General features: G+C 24.7%; 5 protein-coding genes across 8 annotated transcripts in view; 1 reads left to right on the top strand and 4 right to left on the bottom strand.

Moving 5' to 3' along the window:
* Position 1: 1 nt before the first annotated feature.
* Positions 2-2,024, bottom strand: LOC122711683 (nuclear RNA export factor 2-like). Its single transcript, XM_043930689.1, has 2 exons — positions 1,967-2,024; positions 2-1,634 (listed from the first exon to the last, which is right to left on the bottom strand). Exon 2 carries the CDS (start codon positions 1,628-1,630, stop codon positions 23-25), a length of 1,608 nt encoding a protein of 535 aa, XP_043786624.1. The 5' UTR covers positions 1,631-1,634; positions 1,967-2,024; the 3' UTR covers positions 2-22.
* An 830-nt stretch (positions 2,025-2,854) lies between these two features.
* LOC122711748 lies at positions 2,855-5,598 on the top strand. Its single transcript, XM_043930767.1, has 9 exons — positions 2,855-2,909; positions 3,182-3,430; positions 3,514-3,671; positions 3,754-3,901; positions 4,011-4,437; positions 4,506-4,660; positions 4,746-4,985; positions 5,063-5,295; positions 5,360-5,598. Exons 1-9 carry the CDS (start codon positions 2,858-2,860, stop codon positions 5,540-5,542), a joined length of 1,845 nt encoding a protein of 614 aa, XP_043786702.1. The 5' UTR covers positions 2,855-2,857; the 3' UTR covers positions 5,543-5,598.
* A 385-nt stretch (positions 5,599-5,983) lies between these two features.
* On the bottom strand, positions 5,984-6,767 carry LOC122711750 (protein FAM32A-like). Its single transcript, XM_043930769.1, has 3 exons — positions 6,557-6,767; positions 6,288-6,420; positions 5,984-6,216 (listed from the first exon to the last, which is right to left on the bottom strand). The coding sequence occupies exons 1-3, from the start codon at positions 6,640-6,642 to the stop codon at positions 6,094-6,096; spliced, it is 342 nt and encodes a 113-aa protein (XP_043786704.1). The 5' UTR covers positions 6,643-6,767; the 3' UTR covers positions 5,984-6,093.
* On the bottom strand, positions 6,557-8,967 carry LOC122711749 (ADP-ribosylation factor-like protein 8B-A). Its single transcript, XM_043930768.1, has 3 exons — positions 8,602-8,967; positions 7,832-8,148; positions 6,557-7,755 (listed from the first exon to the last, which is right to left on the bottom strand). The coding sequence occupies exons 1-3, from the start codon at positions 8,722-8,724 to the stop codon at positions 7,635-7,637; spliced, it is 561 nt and encodes a 186-aa protein (XP_043786703.1). The 5' UTR covers positions 8,725-8,967; the 3' UTR covers positions 6,557-7,634.
* A 3,508-nt stretch (positions 8,968-12,475) lies between these two features.
* The window catches only part of LOC122711767 (elongation of very long chain fatty acids protein AAEL008004-like), a 49,692-nt gene continuing 47,624 nt past the window's right edge, over positions 12,476-14,543 (bottom strand). For all 4 annotated transcript variants that reach the window (XM_043930798.1, XM_043930799.1, XM_043930801.1 and 1 more), the window contains exon 7: positions 12,476-14,213. In XM_043930798.1, coding sequence (XP_043786733.1) covers positions 13,738-14,213 — 476 coding nt within the window. In that variant the 3' untranslated portion in view covers positions 12,476-13,737. The remainder of the gene's footprint in view (positions 14,214-14,543) is intronic.

Below are 14,543 nucleotides of genomic sequence, written 5' to 3'. Positions count from 1 at the left end.
CAGATTATAAAAGATGTATATATTATAAAAAGGCTTCAGGTGGTACATTGTTAACTGTGTACATATTCATAAATGTAGCAATAGCAGTCCTAATATCCCAGTTGGCATCTTCAAGATACTGATGACAAAATTTTATGTTCATTGTAGTCAATTCATGTAAAAATGTAAGCAGTTGTTCTTTTTCAGAAACACTAAACACTGTTGGAATAAACTTTGGAACGCTTTTTAATTCAAATCTTATTTCATTGTTTCCTGATAGATTAGCTGGTGTTCCATCAAGATAACACTGATCATTAGTAATGCAATATTCATTATCTTCTTTCTTCATAATTATAAAAGTTCTATTGAAAAACATTGGTGGACATTGATTGACATCTCGAAATGAAAACATTCCTTGTACAGAAATTGCAAGATGGATTTCTCCTTCATACAATAAATCCACATGAAATGATTTGAAGTGATGTATTGTAGGTGGTTGATTTTTAAGTGCAGAAATAATTTTTTCTGGACCACGTAATAAAAATTCTTGACACTTAGCATAATCAACAAATTTTAGTAAATTTCTATTTGTTACAAATGTTTTAGTCAACTGTTTATGAACATAATTTGAAACAGGTCCTAAAGTCATAGAATAGAGAGCATCTCTGTCATATAAACCATTTATCACTTGCCTATCATCTTGATCGTATAATGTAAAATAATGCTTCACAAATTGCTTGATTAAACAAGTGTTTGTACCATCTTTTAAATAATTACTTTGAATATTGGGAACAAATTTTTGTTCCATACCTATTACAATCCCATCCAATTTTTGTAAATGAGGAAAAATATTTTTTACTGCTTGGATATAATCATGACACTTATTATATTTTATACATAATGGATTTCCATCCAACCAAAGTTCACTTATTTTAAACTCACTAAAATAACGTAAGTACTCTACATCTGCAATTTGATTGTGACGTAAATCTAATTTGGTTAAATGATAATTAAAAAATTTTTCAAAAAAGATAATGCTTGTGATTTGATTATATCTTAAACTCAATTCTCTAACAGGTAACCGTGAATCACGATTATTACTTAAAATTCCCATTTTAGTACATCTTAAAACAAAATGCAATACTTTGGGCAAAGATATGGGACAATATATAGAGCTTAATGATTTTTCATTTTCAAAATCATCAAGATTCAATATTTTTTTTGTAGGTTCATATCTATAATAAAGAGCTTGTGCTATAATTCTATTAGGATTTAATTGTAAATTTTGAGAATCTGTATATCCTAATATAATATCAATGTGTAATTCTTGTCCATTTGACAATGTTAGACATAAACCTTGTTTTATAAGATTTTCAATAGCATTACAACTACATTTTGTCAAGAAAGTGCTTTTGTTGGGATTTTCTTCTTTATACATAACAGGTAATATAATTTCTGGTTCACAAGCAATAATAATAGTTCGTAACACTTCTGCTGCTTTGAATTGTCCTATGCCAAATAAAATGAACTTATGCCATAAATCTTGACGTGATGCCAAAGCGGATTCTTGAGCATTAAATGATGGTTTAACATGTGTTAGACGTAATGGTTCCCAACTTATAATATTTTCAGTTACTTCTACATTTGCCATTATTCTGATAATATATGTAAATAAAATTGATTTATAATAGAAATTTATAATTTCATAAAAAATATAATTAAAATTAATAAAATATGAAATCACTCCATAATACAATCACTTAAATTTATAAGATTTATTTATAAAAAATTTTTAGAATATTAAGAATTAATTATAATAAAAAAATTATGTATTTATAATAAATAAATAAATACTATTCAATATATATATACTATTCAATATATATGTATATATATATACTATTCATACATATTTGTTTAAATATATAAAAAATTGATTAGATAAATTATTTTAAGTAAGAAAAATTATTTAATGGAAAAACATTACTGATTCCAATGATATATCAATACTAATGAGATTAAATTTATTTTACAGTTACAAATTTTTTACTTGTAACGATTTTTTATATAATAATTTATCAAAATCATATATTTTTAAAGAATATATTTAATATGAAAAAACATATAAATATTTATTAAACTTTTTAATTTTTGGAATTTTAGAAAATATTTTTTATTATTTAAAAAAATCAACTTTAAATTTCATTTGTATGAAACGTTGTATTTTTTTATATTAATTTATTTTTATTAATATATAATTTACAGTTTATTATTAAAATTAACTAAATTAAATATAAAAGAATTCTTAATTTTTAATTTTAATTTTAATTTTAATATAAGTAGATAAAATACACAGATAAAATACAGAATAGATCTACCTATGTTTTATGAAATTTTATGATTCGTATGCTCTGAATTATCGATTGTGCAAGAAATCATTTAAATCATAGACTATAAAAGAAATACAGAATAAATCTAATATTTAATGAAACTTTGTGTTTCATGTTTTGAAATATTGATTAAGAAATCATTGATATACCGACAGATAAGGTATATAATAGATATGATATGTCATTTAAATTATCATTTTATTTTGAATCGATAATATTATATATGAAAATAGCAATAAAAGTTATGTAGTCCAATTATACAATGATACGAAAATGTATTGGATGATAAGGTCTATTTTATATTTAGTTGATGATATATTAATTTATGAGAGAATAGTTAATTTAAGTTCAGATGGCAGCACATGTACAACTCACAAATGGGTTGGGCATTAAGAATCATTTTTTCATATATATATATTGTGAATATTAATTGTACATAAAATAAGTTTTTTCTTTTTTGAAATTGTTAAATATAATTTAATGACAGAATGACAAAGCAATTATATTTATTTTTATTTACTTTATATTTTATGTGGCAAGGTAAAATTGTATAATTTATAAAATTACATGTGTTTTATTTATGTATATAATAATTTTTATTTTAAAAAATAAAAATATTATTTAAAATCTTTTTAAAAAATATAAAATTTTTGAAAAAATATAAAATTAATGAAAACATATTTATTTAATATTTTTGTAAAATTATCTTATAAATATTATTTATTAATATTATAATTTTTTAAAAATTTTATAATATACAAATCAATATATGAACATAATTTTATATTCTTTTTATATGTATCTCTCTTTAGTTATATATTCCATCCAAGAATCAAGTCCTTGTCAAATTCCATTAATTATTAGAGGATCTTGGTTTTCATGGGAAAATGGAAGAAACACATTAACAGAAATAAATGCAGAAACAATGACTAATCGTGGCAAATGTGTTAATATGTTGGAAGAATATCATGTTAATTATACATTTATATTTCAAAATGAAGCATGTTATCATTGTGTTAAATTAATTGTAAGAACAGTAAATGTATTGGAAAAACTTGAAGGTAAAATAATTATAATAAATTTAAAAAAACAAAAATATATATAATATATAAAAACTAATATTATTACTCTTATTTATATTTAGCATATTGTGTGAATTTGCCCAATGATATTGAACCAACAGTGGAAAATGTATGTAGAGGATTACGTCCTGATCAACAATTAATAACATTATTTTCAGAAAATTATGTTCCTGTAAATTGTAGATCATCTCTTGAAGGTGTTTGGCAATTTGCATATCAGGTATATATTTAATAACTGAAATAACAAATATATACTATACTATATATGAAGGAATTTATTTATTTTTTTTTTATTGTCATAGAATCGATTCAGATTTACAGGAGAATGTAATCATCCAGATGCACAAATTAAATCATGTCAAACTGCAGGAACACAATTCCTAATAACTAATCAGAAATTTAATATAACATATAAACAATGTCTTGGCATGAAAAATACTTTTGATGGAGGTAATATTATTTTTTCATTATTTCATTTGATTAATTATTATTTTTATAAAATTATATTACTATTGTAATTACTATTCTATTTTATTTTGTTTTTTTTATTCTATTATAGTTGTAGAATATAGTTGTTTAGGGGATTGGTTTGTTGATAAAAATCATTTTTTTGCCGTTGCAAATACAAAAGAATCTAGAAAAGATGAAAAATATCGATGTTTTCTAAAAAATCGTGATGACGACTTGTTTATTGGAGTATCTATTACTGCAGAATGTAATACATTAAAAACAGTTGAAAAAAGTCCAGAACGTTTAAGAGTAACACCTGTTAAAGCAGAAGTGGTAGAGCCTGGATGTAGATTACCAGAAGATATGAGTGGACAATGGATAAATACTGCTAATATTGATGCAGATATATTTATTAATGAAACACATATAATTGAAACTTGGTATCCTGATGAAGGTCGTTACAGACGCACAATTTATGTTTGTCGCGAATCAAGAGATACCAGAGTGATGATGGCTAGATTAACCGTTGATGGATGGTATTGATATTATAATATAGTTAATATATAATATAATTTATCATTGATTAATTAATTCTTATTTTTAGTCAAAAAGATTACGTTTGCTTTGATTTTGTACCCCGGCATCATAATATTATTAGATATCGACGTGGCATAGCAGTTATCAAAGATGATTTTCATACAGTTTGTTCTTGGGTTCAATTTCCAAACAAAGAAGCTTGGAAGTATGATTTATTTTTAGGTCAGCATTAAATTATTTTATTGCTAAAATTATGCTTACTAAAATTTTCTATCTATATTTATAATGCCTTTATATATACATATAGCTAAAAATCCCGTACCTGTACGTTGTCCGGTAGCTGGCAAATATATGTTTACTCAAAAAGGAGATGTTTTATTTGAGACCAGAATTTTAGGGGGCGTTACATTATCTCCACGTCCAAACATATATTGCAAACAAAATATTTCAGATTTTTCTGTATGTGATACCGACCAAAAGGAAATTGCTATTGATGAAACCTATTGTTTATCAGTAGATCATTTAGGAAGACCTGTGGATATTTATAGTGAGTTTAATTATTATAGAAAAATGAAATAAAACGACATTTTATGTTAATTTTCTATGTTAAATTCCTTTTTTTAGGTTTACCGGATTATAAAATGAAATGTATTGGATTTTGGAAAGAAAATTTAAAATCATACTTAATAACCTATGATGAATTAGATCCTTTTAGTAAATATCGTTGTTGGGTGTATCAAAGAGCTGATTTAAATAAAGTTCTTATGTCTCAAGCTATTGGACCGTTTTGCGATCTTAAACAGGATGTTACAAGCAGTAATTATACTGAAGGTGCTGCAGTTGCATTAGAATTACAGGTAACAAAATGTTCTCATAAATTTATTTAATAAAATTCTATAGATGTTTTATGATTAAATTTAGGAATATGAAAGAGAACGTGATCAGTGCCCAATGTATTTTGATGATGGAAGTAATCCATGGATTATAACTGAGAATTATATAAAAATATTTCATTATGGTAATGGAAGTATAAGGACTTCAGTTTCATATTTATTTTTATTTTTTATAATCAGCATATTTTACATATCTTTAATAGAAACATAATATAACATATTTTATTAGGATAATAAGTTTCATTTACAGATATTATTGATAATATTATAATTAATTAGATTTATAGTTTTAATTAATAATTTTTTATATTCCGTCCATTTTTTTATGTACAAATAGTTTGTTAAATTTGAGTAACTGTAATAATATAATATAATATAAATATACTATAAATAATTATATATATATATTTATATATATAATTATTTAAATGCACTTATTTATTGTAATTATCTATTATAAAAAGATGTTTTTTTATAATATTGTAATATAATGTTTATTATTAATATTAAGTGCATTTAAAAACGTGCCTTATATTTAAAAGTATTAATGAAAAGAATAGTAATAAGTTTTAGAATTTTTATCCATATTTTATTATTTTTTATAATGATCTGAAATTGTTTATAAATATTTACAATAAAGCATAAATTTATATAAGATTAAAAAGTTATTTTTCTTTATTATTTATTATATTATTTATACTTACATTTTATACTTTATATATGTATATGAATAAAGTAAAAACAAAAAATTATATAAAAAATTTATTTTGTCCAGCTGACTTTTGGTATATCAAAATGTTCTGTTAAACTGTCTAAATGCCTGTTAAATTCTTCTACCCGTTGTTTATGTGTCATTGAAGCTTTTTGTTTTATTCGCTCAGTTTGCTGCAAATATTATTATGCAGTTAAATGAAAGTATTTTAAAATATAAAATATTTATTTAAATAATTGCTTACCATTTTTTCTTGCATTTTTTGAAATGCTATTTCAGCTTTTGTTCGTTTAATTTCTACTATTTTGGGTTTCTCTTCTTCTATAATTTTCGTCACTTCTACCAATTTTTTTTTTTTACCTTCTTTATTCTTTTTTCTATTTTCAAATAGATAATAATAATATTAAAAAATTTGAAAATTTTTAAATATTAATATATAACTTTAAATTATTCGATAGCCAATATTAATAATGAATTTAACCTATAAATAAAATTTAGCACATAAATACATACTTTTTACTCACGCTTTGATCATTTTTGAGTTTTAACAGTCCTTTTGCTACATGTGCATAAGGATCATCATCGGTTGTTGATGGCATATTAATTTTTTAAATAAATATTTATTATTTAATATCACTACCAAACACTAATTTTCACGTTATACACGAAACTAATCAATTTTCTGGAGACAAATCGATTCTCGACAATATAATCGATTATATCATGACGTCATGCGTATGAACCAATAACATCTTTGAATTGAACAACTGAACATAATTCAAAATTTCGTTATCTATTGTTTTAAAAACATACAATATTTTATTTTTTTTATTTCATATTAATGATAATAAAAATTTTTTTAAAGGCAAGCTTCCATTTAAAAAATGGATTACATTGTTTTATTCTTTTATATATATATGTATATATATATATATATATCTACATATATATAGATGTGTGTATATATACATAACACAACTGTCATATTTTAAGGATCATAATAAATTGGTATAATATTGTTAATAATTCTCCATTAATTATACAAGTTTACTTAGCATCATATTCGTGTACATATAGCAATCAATTGTTCATAATCTCTATGCCGTGATGTATTAATCTTAATTAAATAGTTTCAAAAATGTGTGTGTACTATATGATAATTAATATTATTTTGCGCTTGTATTCATACTAACTACCATTGTATCTAGATTAAATGCTATTTTTTCTTGATGAATTTAAGTTAGAATAACAGCACTGTTACTTAAATTGATTATCTGAAAACACAATATAAAAAATTGTTACTTATTTCTAAGGTGCTTGCAGGATGTACATGTCTTGTTATCATTTGCATGAGCATATTTGGTTTAAGCAAAATTTCTTTGTTTTTTTTCATTGAACTTTCTATAAATTTATATATGATTGAACAGATAACAGCTAAAGCTTAGATTTAAAAAAATTGTCTACAATAATCAATCATTCAATCCAGAATAAAATCATTACTGAACACTCCCTTGCACATTTGATCCCCATTCTATCAATATCTTGGGCTTTTCGATAAGGATGTGTAAGAACATAAAATTAGTTACACGTATTAACGAACACCACTTCTAGAATGTGCTATAAGCCACTGCAATGTTATATCAATATTGTCTTTTTCTTTGCATGAAATACTATAGCAACAGATTTCACGATCTTGAATAGCTGATAAATTCCTAAAAAAATATAAACATATTTATTATATATTTATTATTTGCTTATTATTATTATTTCTTTTTATAACAAACATACATTCTTTCTATAAGTCCATTTTCATCTAAAGCATGTGGTAAGTCCCTTTTATTACCTAGGACCAATACTGGTATACCAGATAATTGAGGTTTATCTAATAAATTATGTAGTTCATTGCGGCTTGCTTCAATTTTTTCAGAATCAGCTGCATCTACCATATATACTATTGCATTTACTCCTCTGCAATATCTCTCCCACATAGACCTAAACCTTGGTTGACCTCCAATATCCCAAACCTTTATAGTTACATTGCCTTTTGTTATTTTACGCATATTAAAACCAACTGTTGGAATCATATCTTCACTGAATTGTCCTGACTGAAAAAAAATTATTATTTAACAAGAAATATAAATATTTATTTAATCATAAAAATTAAAATAAAATAATGATAAAATATAACATAGACAATAAAGTTGTTGAAAACAATAAATCTATCTCTCATAAAAAAAGATATTTAATTTTTTTATTCTGTTTATAATTTTAATCTAATTATAATTTAAAAAGAAAAATATAATGTTATTTTTTAAAAAATTATTAAAAAATTTCATTATTAAATTTCTATATTAGGGCGGATACAAGGTTTACATCAATGACAAAGTTATCTTAAATGAAATATGGAATCTAACCAAACGATGCACGATTTTTTTATTACAGTGAATTATAACAATTTATTGATTAAGACATTTTACATTCACGTATATTTTACTTTGTTAGATAAAAAATAAGAATAGTAATCGTTAAATCACAGTAACAGAAGTAAGCTTTCGTACCGCTATAACATTCACGAAAGTGGTTTTTCCACTATATTGCAAGCCAACAAGGGTGAGTTCCATTTCTTCTTTCCAAAAGAGGGATTTAAACCAATCCAAAATTCGATTAATAAGAGCCAACATTTTTTATTCGATCGGAGGAAATCCAGCTCCACCGGTAGAAAGTGCACTTAAAGTACGCCGCTCACTGACTTTGACATGTAGTCATTTGCACTCGAATACGACGTCAGTCCGTCAGCTCTAAAGGTATGTACCGCGCTAGTCAGTGACTGGCGCTGACTAATTTATATGAGTCATAAGATACTATACACGAATTTATCTTATGAGAAAGTAATATCTTACATATTAAACAAGTTTATTGTGCGTGATAGCAGATGATAGTCCAGTGATCTTGACAGTTCAGGCTTTGACATGCAGCAGAAGATGTTACAGCGATTCTCAACTTGATGTTATTCACTTTCGGTTAATTAATAATTTAAATCAGATGATTAGAATATTAGTGACTATTTTTTTGTTTTTAAATAAATATTAGTAGATATATATATATATATATATATATATATATATATATATAAATGTATATAATGAATAAGTATATACTATAAATAGTGGAATATATAGTTATTTGTAATTATATAAATTATCAATTTTTTAAAAATAGAATTAATATAAAATATGCAATATAAGTAAATTTAAATTCATGAAATATTTTTTATATAATTAAAATATTAATTATATAAGAATATATAAATTTATTTATTTGATTCGATGAGATTTTTTATAATTTATATTCTTAATAAAAAAAAAGATTTATTTTATTGTGCGTATGAACTCATAGAAAATAACAAAATATCATCATATTAGAACAATAATGACCGTTATTGTAAATATACGAAATAATTGCGACAGAGTTAATTTGCGACAATTTCTATGTAATCGTTGGTTTTTAATTTTCAGTTCGGTTTATTAAAAACAAAATATTATTTGCTTATTGGTATTCTCTTAAAGATAATTTTTAATTTTTTTTCAGTAATTATCAGATAATGCAATATAAGTTATGTTTTTATTTCTTATACTATTGTTTCTAAATAGACAGTATAACAATTTGAATATTGATTGAAAATTATTGTCTAAACAATAGAAATTAATATTAATTATGAATGTATCCTATATCTGTACTATTATGCAAATGTTAAAAAGAAAAAATATTTTTTTTTTATGCGATAGTTTATAATACAATATATAATACATATATTTGAATCAATTTATGTTTCACAAATTTTAATTTTGTTAATATTATATTTATAATAATTGATATCAATTCTTTTATTTAATTCTTTTATTTAATTATATAAAATCGTTGATTTATGAAATTTTATTAATTATTTAATGATTACGCAGAGATTATTGTAATCTGTATTATTTATGCATGAGAAATAAGAATACAACAGAATTAAATCTTTGTTGTATATATATATATATATAATACAGTTGTTATATATATAATTTTAATTATATATAATTCGAAAGGTAGATTCGAGTTCTAAAGATGCTATATATATAATTTGTATTTTATATTTAATATTATTTATTTATTTGGATTTCTATATATATTATATTTCATTATCAAATTTAATTAATCTATAATTGATTTAATTCAGAATATTTAATTCAATAATTGAAATTATGAATAAATAATAAACAGTTTTCTTTATTTTTCACAAAAAAGATTAATTGCATGAGCACATGTTAAATTTAAATTGATAAATTTTCTTTTTTTCAAATTATAATATGGTTGATAAATGAAAAAGTACTCGTATTGTTCTCGAGTTCTTTAATCAAAAAATATTGATATGAGATTGCATAATTTTTCGTTGAATTAACGAAACATTTGTAATAAAGTTTTAAATTATTCTTAACTCAAAAGGAATTATAATTTATATTTTTTGTATTGTTTGTTTAAAAAAGATGAACAATTTTCAAAAGTGAACAATTTTTCTTCAAAAAAAGAACTTGAGAATAATGATTATTGCTTAAATTTTCTAAAAATGTTATGTACATAGCCGCGATTACAAAACAATCATTAATCTCGAAGATTATTTTCATTCCTTTTTTTAACATTTTATTCGTAATATCTAGATGTAGATTCGTATATAAATTATTATTATGCGCACGTTGATTCACGTTACCTGCCATTACATTTCTTCTCTTTCGAATTCTTCTTTGCTTATTCGATTTTTCTTCGCGTGGCACAATACGTGATTATTTCAATTTTCTTCTTTTTCTTATGACAGTACAAAACTATCCTATCTATGTACAAGGTGTACGAAACGTGCAAAGCGAACGAAACACAAAGTGAACATTTTGTGCGAACCAATCGTATCATTATACTATCCAATTATCTCTGTGGTACAAAGTTCGGTAATCATATCTTAATTACTCTGTAATTTTATAGGTAAATATACAAATAATTTCTTAAATAAAGTTTGAGGTTTTCTCTTTCAGAAAATGTGAGCAAGTATCGACGAAAATGTTACATTGTGCAAATAATGCGAGGCATGCAACAAATTTTATATTCAGAAAACATTTGATTTCGTTGATCATTACGAATGATCTTTGTCACAGATCTCTCGGATTACAAGCATTCGTTTAGAAAAATAGATGTGCTAGAATAAATTTATGTGGAATTAGGAAACTTGATCTTTATACTAGAAAATATAAATACTCAATAGATTTTCTTAGTTCTAACAATAATTTCAACAACGATGATTTTGGAAAAATTTGATTAACAATTTAACCCTATATAATATTATTTCATGTACAAAAAAAATGATAAAAAATCTCTTGATTAATTCGGCTTGTTTGATGACGCGTTCTGAAGTTGAAACCTTAATGTCTAGATTACAAATGATTACGAAATATCTTGATAATCACAGCTTTAATATTAATGTGATCATGTTACAATATAAAATGCGATTTCTTGCTTTTGATGAATTTTTGCTGACAGATCATTATCAGAACATTCTAGATATTAAGGCACATCAGTTTGCTCACAAGGCACGAATGACATTACTCTCTTATTCTTTCAAGAATTGAACGTTAGGTAATTAATAATATGAGTTTCCTTAGCTTTGCGCGACTTCGCGATGCCTATAATAATATAGTCGGCATAAAAGCCAATCAGTGAAAAATCTTAAATATAATAATATCGATTATGCATCCTCAATTAAATCATTATAATTATTTTCTTCGTTGATTAGTTTAATTTTTATAGCTTAAATGTTTCGTATAATTTCTTAATTTACTCGCATATATTATTCCTTTTATCTTGCTTTTTTTTTTTTTTTTTTTTTNTTTTTTTTTTTTTTTTTTTTTTTTTTTTTTTTACTTTCTTTTCTTTTTTTACTTCTATTTCAACTGAATGGCTTTTGAGTCGAACATATCAAATAGGTGATGCATTTTATGTACAATGAATATGTTACACTGTGTGTACTGCTACCGCGCAGATAAAATGTCTCTCAAAATCGAATGTGTACGCCAACGTCTTATATTGTAGTAAAAATAATAATTTTTAAGCAATAATTTATGATAGATACTCTTTATATGCGAAAATAAAAGATTCGCAAAATTTCGAATATTTAAAATATATTTAAAATCATAAGCATGATGTATGATGTATGATCAAAAAACTCAAATCAAAAATGTTTATAAAAATACACGTTGCATTAATTATCATTATATCATATAATGTTCTTGCAATTTTTAATATTTATAAAATTTCATTATATGTAGGATGAATCATTAACATTAAAATTTAAAATTTCTCCTATACTTTTAATATGAAAAAATTTTCCTTTTTAACTTAATTAAATAACCCTGAATAAAAGATTTTTTTTATTGCAAAGTTTATTTTTTCACAATTGGCACATTCTTTTTTTTTTTTTATTATTTTTATATCATTCAAATTAAAATCGGAGAAATTTTATATTCTAATATTAGATGATTTATTGTATATGGGTATGAATTTAAACCCAGTTTCCGCAGCATTTATATAACCATGAAACTTGGCATGAAAGTGCGTAGATTGTGTTTCATAGATCGGCCCAATTAAGGTCACGAGTTCTGGAATAAGTAATAAAGTATGAATTTTCTAATACTCGCGGGATCCTGGTAAAATGCAAAAGAGATCTTCCCGAATTATATAATAAAATACGGTCGCTGGCATTGTTACATAATTTAATCCAAGACTCACCGTTAACTCTCTTATATAATTCCTTGTTTTTATATAATCTTAGAACCGCGCGTAAACCGATGACAGTAAAAACATTTTGCGGATTGCTATCGTCCTGGTGTGTATATATATATATATATATATATATATATATATATATATTTGAACATTATGTAAATAGAAAAATGATTTTTAACAATGTTTATAATCTAAAATATGAGATTACAATAAAATCAGGTAATTTCATCCGAAAAATGTTCTCATTAATAAAGTGAGAACATTGTTCGTTATTTATAGATATCGAAGATGCATTTTTGATATTTTGACTATTGAATTTCATTATGGTCAATAAAAAAACAATTATCATCCTTCGATTATCATTCTATATCGTAATATCGCTATAAATTATCACAACGATGTACATTATGAACACTTTATGTAATTTCTCCTATGTTTTTCTTCTCTTATCAAAACTTTGCAAGTCTATACTCGAATTACAATTAGACGGCGGCTTTCTTTTCTCGCATTCGAAGAGAGAGGCAGAGGATGATTCGAAAACGAATTATCTCTTGTCGGGCATGGTAAATGTACATACAGCGAACCGAAAAAAGAATCACGAATACCTGAATCACGAGGCCAGGGATCCGTGACATTGGAGTCGTAACACATCCGGGACTACCTTTGTACATTGATTCATATCACTCTTTTCCTCTTACTTTCTATCTCCTTTCACGAATACACGCAAACGCGATCGCAGAGTAATTTTGTACTCAATGTTTTCTCCACTCGAACCCGAAGGATCATTAGAATGGAAGGGCGAAGGAACGAAGCCCGGATGCGACTCGAGGAATCGATGAGAAAAGACGAGATGAATTTGATGATGGCTACAACGTAGCATGATCGGGTCACTCGGTCGTTGTATACGATTTCCTAAGATTGAGCTCCGAGGCGGCTAGGCTGTCGCCTTTCACGTAATAATCGGCCGCGTCTCTTCTTCCGGACGAATTGCCCATTGCTCCATTCGTCATGCCGTTCGTTTGATGATTTTGCTGATGATCTTTTTTCATGCCATTCGTGATTGTTTGCTTCCTCTTCTTTTGTTGGTAGCTTTGTTGGTAGAATTCGTTGAACAGGAAGAAGAACATAGTTGCGTGTAAACCGATCCACCAGACGAATGCCTTAGGATAATTGCAGTCGATGAAGAGTAATTGGAACGCGTGGATCATTACCGCGACAAATTGGATCATTTGGAAGACGGTCAAATATTTTTTCCACCAAAGGTATGGTTGTAATTTTGGACCCATCGCGGCCAACAGGTAATATGTATACATCACTATATGAACGAATGTGTTCAAGAGCCCGAAGAAAGTAGAATGACCGCCTAGAAAAAAAAAAAATCAAATGACAAAATTTTAAATGTTTATATATATATATGTGATATAATAAAGAAAGATTAAATTTTGTTTTGACGTTCTTTTCCAAATTATTTTTTTCTAAATTGTACTTTGTGATAATATTTTAATGTTTCAAAAGTTATACATAAGTATTTGATATTTTTAAACCATTATATTTATACATTCTTATTTTTACATTCAATCAACTTTAAATTATACAATTTATTTGAATATTTAATCTAATCTGAGCTTTTTGAAACATTTATTATATCTTTTTATTTGATCAATGAAAATGAAATAGATAACTTTTGAACTTC

This window comes from Apis laboriosa, unplaced genomic scaffold, assembly GCF_014066325.1.
Source record: "Apis laboriosa isolate Shangri-la unplaced genomic scaffold, ASM1406632v1 scaffold17_cov146, whole genome shotgun sequence".
NCBI lineage: Eukaryota > Metazoa > Arthropoda > Insecta > Hymenoptera > Apidae > Apis > Apis laboriosa.
This window is presented reverse-complemented; position numbering and strand designations above follow the sequence as displayed.